The 24,194-nt window shown below is 36.0% G+C and overlaps 1 protein-coding gene across 1 annotated transcript; it reads right to left on the bottom strand.

The window, feature by feature from the left end:
- Positions 1 to 23,267: 23,267 nt before the first annotated feature.
- LOC131045360 (uncharacterized) lies at positions 23,268 to 23,840 on the bottom strand. The gene has a single exon (XM_057978948.2). It carries the CDS (start codon positions 23,838 to 23,840, stop codon positions 23,268 to 23,270), a length of 573 nt encoding a protein of 190 aa, XP_057834931.2.
- Between the last annotated feature and the right edge of the window lie 354 nt (positions 23,841 to 24,194).

Genomic DNA, 24,194 nt, shown 5'->3' with positions numbered 1-24,194 from the left:
TAGGCTTCTGAGCTGTTGACTTGCATTTAGTCTTCTCCATTTTGCAATCTACTCCCCTTGTCATTAGTCTTCTGTTATTTCCTGTAGGTCCCAGAGACAATTGAGAGGGGGGGGGTGAATCAGTTGTCAAATAAATTCAAACCAAAAACTTATTAACCAACTTAATGCTTAATACCGGTAAGATAGTTAAGTATGCCGGTAAATAGTGTTAACTAGAAAATTGCTATACCAGTAAGAATTAATGCATGAAACATAAGCACAAAGTCATCCACAACACATGACACCAATATTTGTACGTGGAAACCCTATAAGGGGAAAAACCATGTTGGGAAACCTTACCCACAATCAGATGATACTACTGTAGATAGTAAGTGTACAAAGAGGGGTCTGCACATGTAGAAAGGCCAACAGCCTAGAGCTCACTGCTCAATCACAAATGGGAGTCACACTGACTACAGTTGGATGGTTAAATCCAATAAGAATGTACTATACAAAATAGCATCTTCATATACTGGATTCAGTACCGGTGTAATGCTGATATGCTTCTACAAATACCTAACTTCACCTTCAAATGATGTCTTCGTGTATACCTCTGCTTAATCTCGCATATACTTTCACACAATCCTTTTTTGCATTCCACACTTGATCTTACAAATAAGATCTTACATTTATACCATACCCTAAGACCAATTTTAGTAGGTCAGCTCTACAAGATATTACAATAAAATATTTTACAAATAATACAATATCCAATGCAATAACCGATTGAACATGTTGGTTTAATACATTTACAACAATAATAAATCATCTCCATAGCATGCCATGCTAATCTGGAAAAGATAAACCTGCCGGTGTAACCCTAGATAACCTGGACCTATTTGCTGGCAAAAGCAAATATGCAAATAAGAATATACCAATGATTATTACTTCAAAATAAAGTGTCCACATGATGTCTTTGACATTGCCAAGTGTCTTCCATGTCATTGCAGGTACCGGTGAACATTATATCCTACTGGTGAACATTATATCCTGCCGGTGAACCATATACCAGTAAATGTTGCTAGATCTCCAAAGTAGGTGTATATAGTAGGTGTTGACATCAATGACAAAACCATACCAAAATACCAACAATCTCCCCCTTTGGCATTGATGGCAACACAAGATGGAAAAACCATCAAAGTGCCAAAACAGAAATGCCAAGTACAAAAACCAACAATCTCCATTTCTCCCCCCGGGAGTAACATGTGTTTATCCAAAGATTTATTTTCAATACCAATCTCTCCTCAAAAAGATAATGCATTTTTCCATATATCTCTCCCCCTTTGACATCAAATGCCAAAGTCATAAAAAGTCAAGTTCATACCAAATACCAACCAATTCAATATACCAACTACTCCCCCTGAGAAGTAGCTTCCTCATTAAATACCAGAATAAAAGATTTGTCCATTTAATTATGTCGGTTGATGACAATCATCAACTATCTAAGTCTCTACTGGTGGAGGTAAGACTCCAAGCTGATCTCTGAGATACTCAAAAGTTTTCTTAGGCAAAAGTTTTGTGAAAATATCTGCAAGCTGTTCTTTAGTATTCACATAAACCAGTTTTATCTCCTTTTCTTCAACTTTTTCCCTTAGAAAATTCAGTTTGATAGAAACATGTTTTGTTTTAGAATGTAATACTGGATTCTTAGATATATCAATTGCTGCAGTGTTATCACAATATATAGTAATAGGTTCCTTGCATTTTACCTTTATGTCTTTCAACATTTGCTTAAGACAAAGTACCTGTGTACAGTTTGTTGCTGCTGCAACATATTCCGATTCTGCTGTTGATAAAGATGTACAACTCTATTTCTTACTTAACCAAGAAACTAGTCTCTTTCCAAGAAAGAATACTCCTCCAGTGGTGCTTTTTCTATCATCCACATCTCCTACCCAATTTGCATCTGTGTATGCATATAGAACAAAATTTTCATCTTTAGGATACCATAATCCAAGATTTGTTGTGCCTTGTAAGTACCGAAAAATCCTTTTTACTGTTGATTCATGATTTTCCCTAGGATTACTCTGAAATCTAGAAACTATACATACTGCATTCATAATATCAGGTCTGGTTTGTGTCAAATATAGTAAAACTCCTATCATAGATTTGTATCTAGTTGGATTAACAGGTGTAGATTCATCCCTTTGAGATAATTTGTCATTTGTAGTCATAGGTGTGCTTACCGGTTTAGAGTTTTCCATCCCAAATTTCTTAAGTAGTTCTTTTAAGTACTTAGATTGACTCAAAAATATGCCTTTATCAGTCTGTAAAATCTGCAATCCTAAATAGAATTTTATTTCTCCGATCATAGAAATTTCAAATTCATGCTGCACTTCAAGAGAAAATTCTTTGCATAATCCATTGTCTCCTACAAATAGTATATCATCAACAAATACTTCCATAATCAAGATGTCATCATTAGTTACTTTATAATATAAATTGCTATCTGCTTTTCCTTTAGTAAAACCAATCTTTAAAAGATAGTTATCCAATCTTGCATACCAAGCTCTTGGAGCTTGTTTTAATCCATACAGAGCTTTTCTTAATCTGCAAACCATATCATTATCATCTGTCAAGGAAAATCCATCAGGTTGTTCAATATAGACTTCCTCTTCAAGATCTCCATTCAAAAATGCACATTTAATATCCATTTGATAAACTTTGTAATCCTTGTGAGCTGCAAAGGCCAAGAATAATCTAACTACCTCAATTCTGGCTACCGGTGCAAAGGTCTCATTGTAATCAACTCCTTCTTTATGAGAATATCCCTTACACACTAGTCTTGCTTTATTTCTAACAACCTTACCATCTTCATTGAGTTTGTTTCTAAATACCCATTTGGTTCCAATTACATTTTTATTTTTAGGTCGGGGAACTAATGTCCAAGTATTATTTTTCTCAATTTGTCCTAATTCTTCTTCCATAGCTTTAATCCAAAATTTATTTTCACATGCCTCATTGACAGATAATGGTTCAATTTGAGAAATAAGACATACCTCTTCATTTGCCAATCTTCCTCTTGTCATGACTCTTTTAAATTTGCTTCCAATTATCTGATCTTCAGAATGATTCAGTTTTACATATCGGGGTGTCTTAGTCTGTTGTTGTTCTTCATTTACTATGGAATCTTCTAATGATACCGGAGTAACTGGATCATCATTTTGTACCGATGGATTTATTGTAGATTCATTTGTCATAATTTCTATTACTGGTTCAGAGTCTATATACCTTGAAGTTCCTCTTAATCGTTCATCAATCTTTACATTTGTACTCTCAACAATTTTCTGTAATCTTTTATTAAAACATCTATATGCTTTACTCTTAGATGAATAACCAAGAAATATTCCTTCATCACTTCTAGGATCAAACTTGCCAATATACTCATCTCTTCTAATATAACATTTACTTCCAAAAATTCTGAAATACTTAAGAGTAGGAGTATTACCAAACCATAGTTCATGAGGGGTCTTACCGGTTTCACCTTTGATGTGAACTTTGTTGGACAACAGTGCTTACTGCCTCTCTCCAGTACACATGTCGTAGATTTTCTTCTGATAACATACTTCTTGCTGCATCCAAAATAGTTCTATTTTTTCTTTCAACAACTCCATTCTGTTGTGGTGTCCAAGGTGCTGATAACTATCTTTTGATTCCATTTACTTCACAGAATGTATTAAAATCTTTAGATGTGAATTCTCCTCCTTGATCTGATCTTAAACATTTAATTTTCTTACCAGTTTCATTTTCAACCATTGCTTTGAATAGCTTGAACTTCCCAAGTGCTTCTAATTTTTCTCTGAGAAAAGTAACCCAACACATTCTAGAATAATCATCAATAATTAGCATGAAATATCTATCACCTTGTAAGCTTTTAGTTCTAGCTGGACCACATAAATCAGTGTGAATTAAATCAAGAGCATTATTGGATTTTTCTGGAATACTTTTGAAACTAGCTCTAACTTGTTTTCCAAATTGACATTCCTTGCAAATTGCATTCTGAGGTTTCACAATTTTAGGTAGATCTCTAACTGCCTTAGAAGTACTGATTTTTACCATGCAATCAAAATTTACATGACAGTCTTTTATGCCATAACCAACTTTCATCTATATGTGCAATTAAGCATGCCTTTTCACTGTTATTCAAATGAAAGATATTACCTCTAGTCTGATTACTGGTTGCAATTTCCAAACCAGTTCTATTCATGATTTTGCATTTTCCATTTTTAAATTGTAACTGAAAACCTTTCTCAACTAATTGACCAACACTTAAAAGATCATGTTTTAATCCTTCAACATAGTAGACATTGTCAGTGTTATGTTTACCATCAAGAGATATTGAACCCTTACCTTTGATTGAACAGGATTTGTCATCTCCAAATCTTACTAAACCTCCATTGTATTCTTGAAAGTTCAAGAATTTACCTTTGTCTCCAGCCATGTGATGTGAGCATCCTGAGTCAATAATCCATTCATCCTTTGATTCAACTTTAGCTGCTAGGGCTTGTTCTACCGGTTGAGCAATAGGTACCGGTTGATCTTCTATTATAGCAGCAAAGACCCATATGTTGTCTGCTGGATCCTCATCAGAATCATCAGTCACACCTTCATCAACAATGTAACAAGATTTATCTTTGTTTTTCTTAAATCTATATCTCTGATATTCAAGATTAGGTTTGTATGTCCTTCTAGCTTCTTCTCTTAGTCTAGCATGTCTATCAGGGCATCTTGAAGCCATATGACCAATCTTATTGCAGTTAAAACATTTAAAGGGTGCTTTACCTTCATACTTACTTCCAATTGGACCTTTTGGCATTTTTCTTGCAAATAGTGCTTCAAGTTCTTCAAGCTCTTCATTCTCCTTCCTGGTTTCTTCAAGTTCTCTTGCATAAAAGGCTCTCCAGTCTGATTTGTCAAAGGATGGAGCAGATGATGTTGATTCTTTGAAGGCCAAATCAGTTTTTATAGTAGTAACAGGACCAAATTCCTCAATTTCAAAAGCTGAAAGTTTTCCAATCAATGTATCCCTAGTTACTGATGTTTTAGGCATTGTTCTCAACTCATTTATAGCAGTAACCTTCATTTTATATGCCGGTGGCAAACCTCTTAAGATTTTTGAAACAATCTCATCTTCACTCAAGGTTCCTCCACAACATTTGATACCCAAAACAATTTCATTTACTCTTTCCATAAAAGCAGAATTCCTTTCATCTTCTTCCATTTTTAGATGTTCATACCTAACTCAGAAGCTTTCAAGTTTTGCAATTTTGACTGTGGGATCCCCTTCATTCAGTGTTTCCAAATGATACCAAATAGCTTTTGCAGTGGATCTATCTGATAATCCCATGATTTGTTGATCTGATAATGCACTCAAGAGTGCTTCTCTAGCTTTGCAATCATTTTCTTCATCTTTGGCTAAAGTAGTAGGAGTAGTCTGACCAGCTACAGTAGTAGTATAACTATTCTTAGTAACTTCCCAGATGTCTTTACCAATGCAATTCAAATGTGTCTCCATTCTGATTTTCCATATCCCATAGTTGGTTCCATTAAGTTTAGGACTGTCCTTTCTGAAATAATTAGTAGACATTGGATCTCCTCAAGTTGTTAAACTTTTGCAAAACGAGGACTAGGCTTTGATACCAATTGTAGGTCCCTGAGACAACTAAGAGGGGGGGGGGGGGGGTGAATCAGTTGTCAAATAAATTCAAACCAAAAACTTATTAACCAACTTAATGCTTAATACCGGTAAGACAGTTAAGTATGCCGGTAAACAGTGTTAACAAAAAATTGCTATACTGGTAAGAATTAATGCATGAAACATAAGCACAAAGTCATCCACAACACAGGACACCAATATTTGTACGTGGAAACCCTGTAAGGGGAAAAACCACGCTGGGAAACCTTACCCACAATCAGATGATACTACTGCAGATAGTAAGTGTACAAAGAGGGGTTTGCACATGCAGAAAGGCCAACAGCCTAGAGCTCACTGCTCAATCACAAATGGGAGTCACATTGACTACAGTTGGATGGTTAAATCCAATAAGAATGTACTGTACAAAATAGCATCTTCATATGTTGGATTCAGTACCAGTGTAATGCTGATATGCTTGTACAAATACCTAACTTCACCTTTGAATGATGTCTTTGTGTATACCTCTGCTTAATCTCGCATATACTTTCACACAATCCTTTTTCGCATTCCATACTTGATCTTACAAATAAGATCTTACATTTATACCATACCCTAAGACCAATTTTAGTAGGTCGGCTCTACAAGATATTACAATAAAACATTTTACAAATAATACAATATCCGATGCAATAACCGATTGAACATGTCAGCTTAATGCATTTACAACAATAATAAATCATCTCCATAGCATGCCATGCTGATCTAGAAAAGATAAACCTACCGGTGTAACCCTAGATAACCTGGACCTATTTGCCGGTAAAAGCAAATATGCAAATAAGAATATACCAATGATTATTACTTCAAAATAAAGTGTCCACATGATGTCTTCAACATTTCCAAGTGTCTTCCATGTCATTGCAGGTACCAGTGAACATTATATCCTGCGGGTGAACATTATATCCTGTCGGTGAACCATATACCAGTAAATGTTGCACAGTTTACTGTTTGCCGGTGAATGTTGTTGGATCTCCAAAGTAGGTGTATTTAGTAGGTGTTGACATCAATGACAAAACCATACCAAAATACCAACATTTCCATCATTCAGGGCTTTATCATGCAGTCAACCAATTAGTCTTCTCCCCCTTTGATAACAATGCCAAAAAGTAAAAGAACTAAATCATGATTCCTTCCTCTGTGAAGTGATTTGCCTTCTGTGTAAGATCGCAGTCTCAGTCAGATCGACTTATCTCTATTCTTTTTTTTTTGCATACCTTTAGAAAACCTTCTAAAGTGTGTAAATCATCATCAATCCACACATAATATTCTGTAGATTCATTAAATTGATGCTTTCATCGAACTCGGTCAGTGAGTAGAAGCTAGGGGTAGGACCCCTAACTTGCTTTTGAGATACTCAAAAGTGTTCCTTGGCAGTAGCTTTGTGAAGATGTCTGCTAATTGCTCCTTTGAACTGATATATTCTAGCACAACTTTCTTCTCTTGAACTTCTTCTCTGAGATAGTGATACTTTATAGATATATGCTTTGTCTTAGAGTGCATCACTAGATTCTTTGAAATGTTAATGGCACTAGTATTATCATAGAATATAGTTACTGGCTTGATACCTTTCTCATTTATATCTTCCAATACTTGTTTGATCCATGCTATATTGGTACAATTCAATGCTGCAGCAACATATTTAGCTTTTGTTGTAGATTGAGAAATACATCCTTATTTCTTGCTAAGCCAACTTACTAGTCTTTCTCCCAAAAAGAAAGCTCCACCACTTGTGCTTTTCCTATCATCTATGTTGCCTGCCCAATCAGCATCAGTATAAACTTTTAAATCAAAATTATTTCTCTTTCCATATACTAAGCCATAATCTTCAGTACCTCACAGGTATCTAAAAATTATCTTGATTGTTGTCATATGAGTTTCCTTAGGATCTGCAGAGAACCTTGCTACAATACCTACTGCATGTGCTATATCTGGTCTACCATGCACAACATATTGCAATTTTCCAATCATAGATTGGTAAACTGTCTCATCAACAGATGCAGATTCATCATTCTTTGATAATTTACAGTTAGTAGTCATAGGAGTACTTACAGGTTTAAAATCCTCCATTCCAAATTTCTTCAAGATTTCCTTTATGTACTTGGATTGAGTAATGAAAATCTCATCTTTCATTTGCAATATCTGTAAACCTATAAAATACTTTATCTCACCAATTAGTGATATCTCAAATTCTTTGCACATTTCATTTCCAAAGTTCTTGCATAAGGAGTCATTACCACAAAATATAATCATCAACAAATATGGCTGAGATGAATATTCCATTGTCCTCATCTTTCTTCATGTACATATTGTTGTTTTCACTTGTCCTTATAAAAACAATCTTGATTAAATAAGAGTGCAATCTTTCATATCATGCTCTAGGTGCTTGTTTCAGACCATATAAAGCTTTGTTCAGTTTGCATACCTGATCTTTACTCTTGTCTTCAACAAATCCTTCAGGTTGTTCAATGAAAACTTCTTCTTCTAGTATACCATTCAAAAATGCAGATTTAACATCCATTTGATATACCTTGAAATTTTTGAAAGCAGCATATGCCAACAATGCTCTTACTCCCTCAAGTCTAGCCACGGGTGAAAAAGTTTCACCATAATCTATTCCTTCTTCTTGAGCATAACCTTTGTAAACTTGTCTTGCTTTGTTGCGAATGACCTCACCTTTTTCATTTAGCTTGTTTCTGAAAATCCACTTAGTACCGATTACATTTTTTTCCTTTGGTCTTGGGATTAGTGTCCACGTGTCATTCTTCTTGATTTGATCAATCTCTTCTGTCATAGCATTTACCCAATCTTCACTGTTAAATGCTTCTTTCACTATTCTCGGTTCAAATTCAAAAATTAGACATGTGTTTTGTCTCAGTTTGTTTCTTGTCATCACTGGATCATATTTATCTCCTATAATTTGACTTGATGCATGATGTCTTTTGACATATTTGGCTAATATAGGCTTGGTAGGTTCTGTATGATCTTCTTCATCACTCGATAGCTGGACATTATCTTCATTTTCTTGAGCAATATTCTCAGTAGTACTTCTCGGTTGAACATAAACAAATTCTTCATAATCTTCTGGTTCTTTAGAGTTTCCTTCATCATTTCTTTCTGCAAATTCATCAATTTTGACATTTGCACTTTCCACTATTTTGTTAGATGATTTGATCAGACATTTAAATGCTTTACTTCTAGAAGAATAACCAAGAAATGTTCCTTCTTCACTTTTCTGATCAAACTTCCCATTTCTATCATCTTTGTGAACATAGCATCTACTTCCAAAGATTTTAAAGTAACTTACATTAGGTTTCTTGTCATACCAAATCTCATATGGTGTCTTCATAGTTCCTTTTTCCAGTTGAACTCGGTTCAGGGTGTAAACTGTAGTGCTGATTGCTTCTCTCCAAAATGTTTGAGGTACCCTCTTTTCTATCATCAAGGTTCTTGCACAATCCACAATTGATCTGTTTCTTCTCTCAGCTATCCCATTTTGTTGAGGTGTTCTTGGTGCAGATACTTGCCTCTTTATACCATGATCATTGCAGTATAAGTTAAATTCATCAGAAGTGAATTCTCCTCCTCTATGAGATCTAAGACATTTCAGTTGTCTTCCTGTTTCATTTTCAACTCTTGCCTTGTACCATTTGAACATTTGAAAAGCTTCTGATTTTTCTTTTAAAAACACAACTGACATCATCCTTGAGTAATCATCCACAAATAATATGAAATATTTATCACCATAATAACTTTGAACTTTCATAGGACCACAAAGATCAGTGTGTACTAGATCTAAAATTCCTTTAGAATTGTAGGACTTACTTGTAAAGCTTGATCTTGTCATCTTACCCATCTGGCATCCTCGGCGCATAGAATTCTCAGGTTTTTCAAGACTCGGTAGACCTCTTACTCAGTGCTTCTTACTTATTTTGATCAGATTATCAAAATTTACATGACAAAACCTTTTATGCCATAACCAAGTATCATCTATCTTTGCATAAAGATACTTGTTCTGAGTTGAGTCAAGATGAAATGTATTACCTTTTGTTTGTGTCCCGGTAGCAGCTAATTGTCCATGTTTGTCATGAACTTTGACAATTCCTTTCTGATATTCTATTCGGTATCCTGTATTGTTTAGCTGTGCTACACTCAATAAAAATTGTATTTCAATCCTTCAACCCAGTATACATCATCACATTTAGCATTGTCAAGAAGTGTTATAGATCCTTTACCTTTCACCAGATATGGTGCATCATTACCAAATCTTACATAGCCTCCATCATAGTCTTCTAATTTAACAAACTTGTGTTTATCACCTGTCATATGATGTGAGCATCCATTGTCTATGATCCAAGAATCATTATTATTTATGTGAGATATTACGGATTTTTCTTCATATCTTTCCTCATCAGATCCATCTTTAATAGCCACATAAACAACTTCCTCAGTATTAGTTTCATCAGATTTGTCATCATTGGATTCCTCATCTGCTACTAGACATGTCTTTTTATCTCTCCTTCTGAAGTCTCGGTGTCCTCTGTATTGGTTATCTTTATACCTATTATCTCGATATTCTCTCTTTTCACTATATTCTTTGTCAGGGCAGTTAGAAGCCATATGTCCTATTTTATCACAATTGAAACATTTTAAAGGTAGCTTTCCTTTACACTTACCTTTTCCTCTCGGTAACCTTCTGGCTAATAATGCTTCAAATTCTTCTTGCTTCTTTATTTCCTCATACAGTCTGTGCACTTTTTCCATGTTCATGCAAAATCTTTCACTTGCTCCACTATGATCTCCTTCAGAGTACTTACTCATTCCATCATTGTAATCATCAGATTCACCAATATGAAAATAACTGAATGCAGATTCTACTTTATTTACTGAAGACCCACTGTTATCAAAATTACTTAACTCAAATGCATGTAGCTTACCAATAGTAGCATCCAAAGAAAGTGGCATGTTAGGTACAGATCTCAATTCATTGATTGGAGAGACTTGAATAGCATAAGCTGGTAGAAGGGTTCTCAACAAATTACTTGTTATATCCTTTTCTTCAATAGTTCCACCTGCTCCTTTAATTTGATTGACAATCTCCTTTAGTCTTGTACTGTATTGGGTTATGTTCTCACCTTCATTCATCCTCATGGATTCAAGTTGTCCTCTTAGACTATCTACTTTTTCTCTTTGAACATGTTCATCACCTCCATACACAGATGTGAGCTTAGTTCACATTGCTTATGCATCATTGCAGCCTTCTAGATCATTAAACTCTGAGTCGGTCAATGCTGATGTTATTTCAATCATAGCTTGAATATGTTCTTGCTTTGCTTTAATCTCTTCCAAGGTCATAGGGTTGGCGCTCAATGCAATGTATTCATTCTCCAGATAATATGTTGCATATTCTCCAATTCTTGATAAATGTAGCTTCATCCTTTTCTGCCATGTGCATAAACTTGACTTGTTCAACTTTGGTGCATCCCTTTTATACATCTCCGAATCTTTGCCTCAAGTACCTTTAAACTTTTTCTTTCGGAGTCCTTAGCTCTGATACCAATTGTTAGTACTGATACTTAATGTAAAGTACAGATGCCAATAGCTAACAAGATGAGAGGGGGGGGTGAATCATACAAACTTAAACTTCCATAAAATCAACAGATTCATCCTCGGTAACTTATACTTCAGCAACTTAACCAAAAATTGTTAAACATGCAAACTTAAGAACACATAATCATAACAACACTCATAACACTAGATTTAACATGGAAACCCAAATAGGGAAAAACCATTGTGGGATTTCGGACCCACTAAGAAATATACTCTTCTAGAGTATGCTCGGTTAAAAGAAAATCCTGTTAAAGATTACAAACACATTGCTAGATGTGACTCGGTTAAGGGATTTCCCTCAGATCTGTTAAGATCTTCACTTTGTTAGAAGTGACCTTGTTAAAGGATTTCACACACACAATTAGAATGTTACCTTGCTAGAGGGTTTACATATAAGACTATTAAGTCCACTCGATTAAGAGATTTTATGTCACTTACAAAATAACAGTAATAAAATCTATCTGCAACTTCACATCTAAAATGCTAAAGTAGATTCTTATTTGCTCAAAACAATCTAGTCATAGGACTTATCTTGTCCCTCTACTAGGCTCTCTACTCTGTTATTCAAACAGGTCTTCAAGCTTCTATGCTTGGTAATCACTATGTAGCATCCATGTGCATACACTTGCCCGCATGCATTGTTTATCAACAATTCCTTATTTATAAACAATTGCTAACCGCTAAATCTCCTTGATCACATTTCCCATGATCAGTCTTAGCCATCAGATCTTCAAACTTGACTAGGTTCAATGTATCCTTTCGATCTGAAAATGTTTTACCTTACCTCGGGGCTTGCAATCCCTTCTTGGAACTTGCATAAGGTTATTACAGTTCAATCTATGTTGTAGATCTTTCTGCCGATTTTCCTTTGCCATAGATCCTTAACAAACTTCATACATGACATACCAATCATTTATACATTTCCAGCTAATCATTGTCCTTCATTAAATAATACTTTTATCCATCCCATGTGCACTGTCATAACTGGATTGCAACTCGGTAACTACTAAACTTTACTCGGTAGACAGTTCACCTTCATTAACCGATATCGATAACCTTAGGGTTTACTGACTAGGTTCCTTAGGGTTTATTGACTAGGTTCCTTGATCGGTTGCATAGTATAGTATTAACCTTACAATCAACAACATATGTAGGATATCAAAACAATCTAAACATCACGATCTCATCATTGTCTAACTCGGTAATAGTTGCCCATTGAATAACTTATTCCTCCCTTTATTCATCACATTATTTCTGTGTCTTTTACCGACATCTTAATTCTCTTCTAATCAATTTTCTGAAGATATGGCAACATCATACTAAATCAGATAATCAATTTCTTGAAATCAATGACAAAATAATGTTATAAAGATAGTTATCATCCTTCTTTAGTTATATCAATAATCTTCAACAACCTTCTCAATATCCTTATTGAATATCAACAATATTTCTTACTGTAATGCCAACAATTATCAGTAGAACCTGAATCAATCATAACACTACATACTTTGTCACCACTTCTACAAGTAGTCCTGAAGAGTGTCTTCCTTTGGGGTGGCTCTGGTGGATTAGGTGCCTTGATCAATGTCCTTCTCATCATGATGATCTCTCCCTATTCAGGTTGCACAAAGGATCCATGAGAGTGAACACTATGTGTGTCCTCATCTCTCACCAAATTTTCTCTCCTTTCACCTTGTTTTTTTGCCTTCTCTGGACATTTGGATGCAACATGCCCCATTTGATGACACCTATAGCATTTTATGCCTTCTAGGCCTCTTCCACCACCCCTTCCTCTTAAGCTTCCTCTATTTCCTCTGAAAGAACCTCTAGAGCCTTCCCTTGACTTGATTCACCAAGGTCTTTGGAACCTTGTCCTCTTCCTTAAGACATATTTTTGCCCCTATTTCCAAAGTCTTTTTGCCCTCTCCCTCTTCCACCTTGATCACTCTTCCTCTTGAGTTTTTCTTCAACCTTAAAAGTAAGTTGAAAACATTTTTGGAGTATGGGAGGGCTACTTAGATTGATTTCATCTTAAATGGTAACTCTCAACCCTTGCAAGTATCTTGCAAGCTTCACACATTCAGGCTCCACTGCATTGGAATTCATCACCAATTTATGGAACTCTTGAGTATAATCTGAGACACTCATCTCCTTTTGTCTCAAAATCATTCTCCTCTTATGAAGCTGGACTTCATAATCATTAGGAACTTATGCATCCCTGATCAATGCAACCATCCTCTTCCAAGTGGTCACTGGATTCTTCTTCTCCTTCACCCTATCATCTTGAGTGAAATTCCACCATGTAAGGGTTGATCCCTTCAACTTGGCCTTAGAAATATTAACTCTCTAACTTTTTGGTACATCTTCACATTCAAAGAAGCTTGTAAGGGCATCAATCCAATCCATAGCAGCATCTGGATTCAATTTTCCATCATAGGAAGGTAGGTCCAACCTAACATCCATGGTCCTTCTCTCCATGGCCTTCAGGGTCTTCACAAGTAGTCTTTGATCAGCAGACACTTCTTCTTCATCACTTTGCTCAAGGGGTTCCTCATCAATCCCCTCTTCAACAACATCAAATTTTCCACCACTTTTCTTATGAATTTCCCCATTAAGTCTATCAACCTCCTTCTACAAGGAATCAATCTTGTGAACCAAGTTTTGATCCTTTAAAAACTTCACTATATGTGCATTAGTCATCCTTGAGGAAAAATCACCCTCATATTCTTCCCCTAACATGGATAAACTAAAAAAATCCTTCTCCTAAGGATCACACTTGATCTGATACCAATTGATGTAGAGGTATGGTTCAAACAACTTGAAAATGCTCCAAGTTGCTCACTTGCTCAACCAAGCAACAAAACCCTCCATTCAAGGATTCACTCTAACAAAGCCTCACACCTTTATGAGCATAAATTAAACATCCCAAGTAACCTATTTTCATCCCCATAACCCCACAATGGGATAGTGTGCAAGGTTATCAATATTTGGTTTCAAACCCCACAGGCAAAAGTGCTCAAAATGGCTCAAATTGCTTACAACCCCTCCAAATGGTTTTATAGGCCAAAAAAGGATCAAGAAAGGTTTTATAGGTTCCTAAAAACTCAAATGATGCCAAACAACCCTCTGATTTGGTTGTTCAAGTCCCAAAAGTCACAAAGTGCAAATTGGCTCCTTAGACCTATTAGCCTTCAAAACTCACTTTTTGGCATCCCACCCAAAAAATCCAAAGGATAGGAAAATATTGTTTGATTTTATTGAAAACCAACCTAGGGCAGCACTTTCAACCAAAGGACAAGTTCTGGAGCCTCTTGCAAGTACCATTTCTAATGAACCCTCATCGAGGCTATAAGGGCTAATTTGAGCACCTTACAAAGGAACTATCTTTCAAACAAGAAATTTCACAAAATAAACTATTGTAGTACCTTGGGGTATCCAAATAATTACCATTTACCAAGTCATAACTTCTGGGTTGCATTAAAATTAAAGTTATGGGGACTGTTCATGAATTTTGTTCAATTCCCACAGCCAGTCATATGGAGATGCCTGGCCAAATTCACCAAAATATTACCCAAACTACTTCCTAAACTTTTTAAACCTTTTGAATCTTAAATTAAACTCCCAAATACTCCATTTAACCAAGTTTTATAATTTTCCCATGGTGAATTTGGAAGAAATGGGAAATTGAAGTTGAAACCCTAGGAAAGGGCACTTTCATGGGTTGTTTGGATCTATTACAATTTTTCTCCCTCAATACTCCACCTCCAGACCTTTGGTTGGATTAAAAATAAAGGTAATTGAACCCTCTAAATTCCCATGAATATATTTTTCACTTTAGAGGCCGAACAAGGCCATACCAAGCGTGATAACAACAATTTTTTTGGAAAAATGCAGTATTTTATTGATTTCAAATATCAAGTTTACAAATTCCACCCACAACAAACCCCACACGAGTTTGTTGAGGAACTTTATAGCTTTACAAAAATTTTCAAATTGATTGGAGGTGGTTATGAACATTGGGCAACCAATTACAACAACTTTTTGAAAAGTTGCTTTACAAATTGACAACTTTGTCAATTTTTGACATTTTTTGCATTTTGCCATTCAAACTAATTTTATCATCAACCTAGGGACCTAAACACATTTAAATGGATCTAAATAGACCAAAACAACCTTTAATCCCTAATTCTACTCATCCTAAGTCCCCTTTGACCATAGTTGACCATAGGGTTTATAATGCACCCTAGGCCCCTAGGCCTTACAAAATGGACATTTAGGATCTTATTACAAAAAAAAAACATAAACAAAGGATTCTTTGATCCTTCACAACACCTTTCTATCAAAAAAATGAAATTTTCAATCAAGAAATTATGAAATTGAGGCTTGTACCCCTGCACCAAAAGTCTTGAAAAAGAAATCCTCAAAATCATAAAATGTCCTATTAAAAAAAAAAAAAGAATCTTTGTCAAGCAAGTGAAAACCTGGCAAATAGGCGCCTCTTGTACTCAACCACTCCATCTATCAATGTAATGTTGGCATTTCACACTTTCCCACATCTTTGATTTCTCTTGTACATATCTTTTAGTGACTTTTGTGACATCCTGGCTCATGGCTTGAAACTGATCAATGCCTTAGTCTTAGGGTAATCGACTGAGCAATTTACGTGTCTCAAGTAGTATCAACCAAGTCATCATTCTGTCATTGATACCCAGTCGTCCAATCTGAGTCAGTAACCTGTCTCCTAACTACTGAAGGGTTTTATCACTAAGTACACAAGCAAAACAACATTACTGAAAACAATCACTAAATAGTTTGAGATATGCATGAAATTTTCTTTGTGTGTTGTATTTTATATTGGTTTTTGATTATTATTCCCTCTGAGTAACTCGAGGAAGTCTATCTTGACTAAGAGGAGAAAGGATTGGGGGCATAATATTTCCTTTGTTTTCTTCTTGTAGGAATGATTCCAATGATCTGGAAACATCTAATCAGCTGGGTGTCTGTGATAAGTGCCTTCACATCAAGGTGAAATTGCCACACATACCTCGACTCTGCTTATTTGTATGCTACAAGGAGGTTGGCATCATTTCTTTGTCTGTTTTGAGGGAATTTCAAAAAATGTGCAATCTGGATGCATGCATAATCTATCCAACGATATGAACAAAAAAAGGGTCATTGTGGACAAGATAAATAATATTGCACATGAAAAGAAAGGAACTCTATTCTGCCTGCTATGTTTGTAAATGATTAGTGATGAAAATTAAGCATTCCAAATCCAGTGACTAGTTTTAAGTTGCATTCATTTTTCATTTTGTGCATTTCAAGTGATTTATGCATGATAACAATGATCTCTTTATCTTCTGAATGAGAGTTTTAAGTATCATCATTTCTAAGCTAAGTGGTCTCATTTTCATCATTTCTCCAATCAAGTACTTGTGTATTGAGATGTTAGCTGCATACATATGCATCTTATATAGATCCATACATTTCATTATACACGCTTATTTGAATTCATATTATTGCATTAAAAAAATTGCATTACTAGTTACTCATTTTCATCATTTATTTGCATATGAAAAAAAATAAAAACAAACATCCATATTCATTTGCATTACATACATCCATATTGAAAAAATATGCATACATATAGAATAAAGCATGTACAAAAACATCTCAATCAATTAACACAAGTACGATGAAATCAAACCAAGATCTCGTATATATCATCATAAATATCCTGGAGTACAAATAAAAGTCTCAGGGTACAAATGATATCAACTATCATCTACAATGTCCCATCGGAGTAAGAGTTATGTGGGCTACAAAAAAATGGGGTATATAAAAAAATCTAAGAGCTAAAAAAATCTAGCTCTCTTCCTCTCCCTCATCGCCAGGTGGTGGAGGATGTGGAGCCTGCTGACCAACATCCTACCTAGGTGCCTGAGCTCCCTCAGATCGAGCCATATACTGAAAATATGGGAAAACATGTTGCGCTACAGGAACTGCTATGCTATATGCCACAACATAATGAGCCACCCAACTCATTTGGTGCAAAACCTCTTGCTGAAGAGCATCTCGCTCTACCTTGACCTCAACCAGTTGTCAGTCTCGCTCCACTCTGAGCTCCACTAGCTGTCGGTCTCACTCTGCTCTGAGCTCCACCAGCTGTCAATCCTACTCTGCAAAATGTATCCAAGCCAATATCAATTGTGACTACAGACCTACTAATCTCAATCTTATAGATTGTGTTGTATCAGTTGCTCCCTGCTCCCTTACAGGCTCTCCACCTCCATCTCCACCCTGCTCATCTCTTTGTTGTCGCACCTATCTAGAATTTGCTCACTTCTCCTCTCCTCTACCCTATGTCTTCCTAGCACCACTAACCCCCACACCAATAACTCCAAGGGATCTACTCTCTCCTCTCAAGCACCACATTACAAAAATGGATTTAAGTCTTTTAGCAAATTACAAAAATGGAAAATTGTTGTTCTGCAACTATGCTTTATTATGTTCTTTAACTGAATACTTTGAAAAGAAATGAAAATGTTTATGATAGTATAATGAAAATAAGGATACTTTCAGGACTTCAAAATAAATATGTTAAGATAAGTTCATATAGAATTTAAGAAGAATGTTTCTTTATCAAGGACCTTGAATGTATGATCAACCAAAACCTTAAAAGATAAATAAAAGACCAGTGCCCTTATCTAGGGGGTACTTATGACACTTTTTGGATAGAAAATCTTATCAACTCCTAAGACAATATTGATCATCAACTCTGAAGGTTTCAGTATGTGTTACACAACAATGAAAACCCAATATCACATTTTATGTAACAGCATGTGATGGCACATCATAGCAAATCGTATGACAGATTTATCAGGAGGACATAATAACTCATCAACATAAAAGTATGCACAATACTTAGGAAAACAAACAATGAACCTTCATATATTGATCCTTAAGAGATGATTGCATACATAAGATGGACTTGAAAATACTCAATTATAGTTTGTTTGCATAAAAAGATACTTCTTTGTTCTATAGACTTCCCTAATACATATAACTTACAGTCCTACCTGGAAGTATGCTATTTCTAAAATTTGACCAATTATAGACAAAATCACTCATTATAAATACATATGCTAAGAGGCACGAATGGAAAGACACACCCTTCCATTATCCTAACAACTAACTGAACAGTAACTAAACAACCTAAAAAAAACACCAGTTGCATTACAAACACAATACTAAACAATGACTTAAGGCTTTCGATCCAGCCGGTGTCCGCACTTCTGAATGTGCCGTAAATAGCCTAGGTTTTTGTAAGTTGTTGCATTGAAGATCACATCCCTGGCTGCATTCTCAATCATGTAAATATTCTCAAATTGGTCGACAGTGTCATTCATATCAAGGATATCTATTTTGGCAATGGCTTGGGCTGCACTAAGTAAAGACTTACACTCAGAAATCCATATGGACTTATCTTTAATTACTCCTGCATCGTCTACCAAACAAGGAACCCCATGTTGAAAAATCTGCTAGCATTCATCAAATTCCGACTTCAATTCCTTTGCAACTTCCTCATGTGTGACAAGCAAACCCTGAACCTTCCTTTTTACCTTTTCTTTAGTCGATACATCTTGCAACAACAGGTTGAGTCTATCTTGAATCCTGGTGTGTGAAACCATATTGTCCATGTTCCTTTGATATACACCCCAGAACTAATGCAATGCCTTCTCCAAATTCTCATATCTCTTATTCAACAAAACACAAGCGGTGTTAACGTTGATATTTGTCAGCTCCCTCTTCAACTTAGTATGCTCATAAGCCAATTTTTTGATTTTTTTCTTCCATTGACCTCCTGAATCAGTAATTTGAGGGACCAGATGCCCACTCCTCTTAAGGGTTTCTTCATATAAGGCCTTGTATTTATTCTTCTCTTCTATCTCATGCTTCATCTGGGTCTTATTGAAATTTGAAATATTAATACCTATATTGGCCGTGACCATAGGGTCTACTTCTCCAACTTTTAGGGTCGTCATGTGACCAAATGCTTTGTCCACATCTATGATTTTTGGCCTTTTATTGGGAGGGTATAAGGCCCACAACAACATTTCTTCTTCATTTAAATCATACCTTGATCCAATAAAAATGTCTTTTACTCCCTGGATATTCAATTTTGTATCCTTATTGTCTGTGTTCAACAAAGAATCAAGGATAAATGAGGCACTCAGGTCCCAACCTGGAAACACAATTATTCCAGCCTCTACTAGTAGTTGCCTCCCCTTTTGTGGGGTCATAGTCTCAACTTCTATGTCAATATCTTCCTTTAATCTCTTCTTCATTTTTGCCTCATTTTCAGGGGTAATATTTGGCACTCCTTCCCTTAACTTCTTACCCTTGAAATGGTATAGGAATGATTTGAACTCTTTAGACTTTATAAATTGATGATCTGACACAAAAGAAGCATGCTTTGTCATTCTTTCATCTATTTTTGCCTTCAGTGCAATGATGAAACTATCATGTGCTTTTGGATCATTTTCTTTCTTAGGTGCCTAGAGTTTGGAAACAACCTTGTTCTCCCTTGAATCACTTTGGGTTGGTTCTTCCTCTATGTTTTCTAATCTCTACCTTCTCTCCTCTAGTTTTTCCTCCAAGGTTTCCATAACATCCGCCGGCTCTTCCACCTCCTTATTTCTACACATGTCTTTAAATTCATCCTCTTGATGAAGATAGTCTCCCAACTCTTGCCTCTTCCTGCTTGCATGGATGTAACCCTCAAGATCATAATGCGTCCTAGACACATGCTTGAACAAGTTGTATTCATCCACCAACTTCCTATCAATGGCTTCATATGCTTTGGTAGATACAATTTTAAAGTCCTGGAAGTGAAGTGTACCAGGGAGGAAGGCTTGCTTGTGTGCACTTCCAAAATGCTTGGCATTAGAAACACTTAATTGCCTTACAATTTCCAAAAAAGAAATCCTGTCTGGTGCAGGTTTTGGTAGCACATAAGGATAACCTTCAAATCCATAGCATTGAAAAAAAGTGAAGTTTTGGTATGAGTACCAATCACCCCAATTGTTATTGAGCTTTGTATTTTTGTGCTCCTGAGGCCTAAGAAACTGCATTTAGACTCAAACCCTCTGGCCATAATCCTCTGAATCTCCCATAGAATAAAATAATATGCATTAACAATGAATAATGCTTGAAATGCTTATCTGGATTATCTTTCAAGTTCATGAAAGCTTGATGCAATCTGTCCACTAGATATGAAGCGAAATCAAAAGCTCTAGGCTCATGCCTCTAGATATCCGCTGCTAAAACCAATGGTCCTATGTTTGCCACATCAGGAGCTTCAATTCCTCCAACTTGGCCACATGCCATATATGTATATTGTAGATACTTCTTGAAAATAGTTATATCATAAGGAGGACTATCTTCCTTTGTTAGCCTCCCCTTTTTTGCTTTGTGGATTGTGAGGTTCCAACCCTAATATGTAGTATCCATTTTCCTAAATTCCTCCTCCAAATCCGTAAATGAAAAAGGCACATCTACCCCCAGATCCACTGCAAAAACTTCTTGAATTGTGGCTACAGCAAAGTGAACAAAAACCGTCCCATCAGGCAACAAAATGCTTCGCTTGTTTGCATCATAATATCTCAGTAGGAGTTTTAATAAGTCAATATCTACAAAAACATTACGTACCATGAGTTTACCTAAATTGGTGTTCCATGGGTTTGAAAGTGGCATAGGTTCATCCCTACGAAGGTAATGAAAAAGAAATAGCTCATGCCCTTGCATTATTATGAGTACATCTCCAATTTCTTTGTACCTGTCCTCCAACTGCTTGTGAATAGGCAAATTCACCTTAGCTCTGCATGACCTGGCACCTAGAGAGCCCATTTGATCTATCAGATCTTGGTTTAGCTTTCTTCGAGCATCACTGACTTTACCCTTAGATTTTTTTGTTGCGGTACTGGACACTTCTACAACCTTTCACTTCCCTTTTAATCTTGACCCTTCCATCTCTGCAAAATTATTCACTCAACACTTAGCAGCTCAGAAAACACCTGATACCTTTTCTACAATAACTCTATGTGAAATACTGTTATGCAACATTGGTTATATATCCCAAGGAGTCCATCTTGTACTCAATTACCACAATATTGATGAATTTTCTTCATGTAGAAAGGGACCTACTCCATAGATGCATTTAATTGAAGCCATTTATGTTAGTTTTTCACATCAGGACCTCCAACGGCTAATTGGTGAGACCCTTTCCGATGATTCAATTGTTTGGCGCCGATTGTTATGACTTTACCACTTTTCACTTTCTGATCGGCACAAACTACCCCAACCAACTTATCGGGTCTCAGGATAGCAATTTTTTCTCTATCTTGATGGTTAATTTCATCCCGATGGGCACCCTTTCATTCTCGGTTTTGCCTTTTATTTTAGTGCTGCATCGGCGTAAATCTCCCTGATGGATTCGCCTTTGGTTTCCTTCTACTTAACTCATTGGGTGTCGACATAGTTTATTTCATGTCTCTCCGATGCCCCGATGACCTCAATATACCAATCCACATTTTACATAATCCCACCATGTTATCAGCATAACTTATCTCGAAGAACTCCTCGCAACCCACCATTCGCCTAAATGGTCCTATCGAGTTTCGGCATAACATAAAAGTTCTTCCTCTGATGTCCCGATGAATCCTTACTAGATGCTTTCTTTATTGACATAACTTACCCCAATGTCCTTGTAAGCACTTCTATCTTCATTGAGGATCAAAATAGCCCTTTTCTATTCCTCCCAAAGTCCCAATGAGTCTCCGATGTACCTTTATGTTTAATGTCTTCAAGTCTATTTTATCGGTATAAGTAATACCGATAGTTTCACCCTCTGACTCTTCATGTCATCGGGGATCGGCCTAACCATTTTTGTACTATTCCGATATGGTTCCCTTTTTTGATGGGCCCGCGTTTGGTTCCCTTTAGTCATTAGGTTTTAGGATAGACTATTCTCATTACTTCCGATCTCTCGATACTATATGATGAGCTTTTCCTTATCGTTACAAGTTACACCAATGGATTCATAGGCTATCGGTATAAAAATTTCCACGTTTTGCCGATAAACTGATGTATGCCGATAGGAAAACAACCACCTTCTATTTCATTGAAACAAGCTATCCCAATGACATGACTTTCTCAAGAGCGTGCACCATGTTGAGTATTTTTTAAATGCTCCAAAGCATCTACATGCTGTTTCATCGGTATAAGTTATGTCAATACTCCTTTTTCTCACCAATGCTGTTTCATCGGGACTACTTATGTGGATGATTGAAATTTTGCAATTTAGCATAGATGGACCATCACTATTGAATATTAGTGATCCCCACTTTTCTCGTAGGGTCTAATACATATTAGAAGACAATCCTAGATCATACCATAATGACTTCTCTATTGACAAAATGCCTCCATAATGGATTCCTTATGCAGTCAATAATTAGTGCATGCCCTTAGTGTGCCCAAGTAATACCTTGATACTCCTAAAATAGCTGATCCTTTAGAGGACTTTACCTGTGCTAATAAAATTTCTGCACATGCAAACCAACAATAAATGCTCATATGATGAAAATGAAAAAAGAAAAAGGCCTCTATATAGCATAAAATATTTTGTAAAAGTATGTGCTAATAGTGGATCTTTCTAAGGATGTATGTTCCTTTTAAGGACATAGGAAGATCCTAGTTATCTCTGGAAAACAGACCAATACGAAAAATTGATAACAAAAAGCAACAAAAATTTAAAATATTATGATACAAAAATACTCCCTGCTCATCAATAGAAGAAGTGCTTAAGATATTGAGTATGAACTAGGAACTCTTGTACTTGACCATTTGTATCCTGCAAATAATAAGAGTTTTATCCACCTTTTTTTGAAATAATGAAAGGTTCTAGCCAGAGTGCATCGAACTTGCCATGCTTCCCTTTATCCTGATCTTTGGCATTCCATTTTAACACCCATTCCCCTTCTTTAAAAGACCTGTCACATGCCTTCTTATCATGAAAAGCCTTTACCATTTGTTGTCTTTGTAGGTTTCTTTCCTGAGCTTCCCTTCTACATTCATCCAACTCAGCCAAGGCCATCAACCTGTCTTCCATAAAGTTTACTTCTTCTGAAACTTCCTCTGTAACAAATTTGTAAACTAGGAGCAAATTGCTTAAGGGTAATCGCGCTCCTTTGCCATATAACAGCTCATATGGGGCGAATCCTATGGATTTCTTAACTGTCACTCTGTTAGCCCATACTGCTAAAACCAATTTTAAATCCCATGCCTTCTTATTATTACCTAATATCCTTTTGATAATCTTCAAAAAAAAATTATTGCTCGATTTTGCCTGTCCATTTCCCTGAGGATGATAAGGTGATGAATATGACAAAGCAATACCATAGTTTTCATAGAAATCAAAGAACTCATCTGATCTGAAGCACATCCCATTATCTACCACAATCTTCTGAGGTACCCCAAATCTAGTTAAAATATTTTCCAAAAGAAACTTTATCACAACTTTGTTGGTAGCCTATCTTGTGGGAATGGCTTCAACCCACGTAGTAAAATAATTTGTGGCCACCAAAATCCATTTATGCCCACCACTAGATTTGTTTGCTATCTCACCTATGAAGTCAATACCCCACATCTAAAAAGGTTCCTCCATATGCATGGGTCTGAGAGGAATGGCTCCATTATATTTGAGCTTCCATGAAAACTTTTGACAAGCCTCACATTTCTTGATATAAGTATGACAATCCTTGAAAACTTGAGGCCAATAATAACCAATATTAAGAAT

This window comes from Cryptomeria japonica, chromosome 8, assembly GCF_030272615.1.
Source record: "Cryptomeria japonica chromosome 8, Sugi_1.0, whole genome shotgun sequence".
Lineage (NCBI taxonomy): Eukaryota > Viridiplantae > Streptophyta > Pinopsida > Cupressales > Cupressaceae > Cryptomeria > Cryptomeria japonica.
The sequence above is the reverse complement of the archived record's forward strand: the minus strand, read 5'-3'. Positions and strand labels throughout refer to the sequence as shown.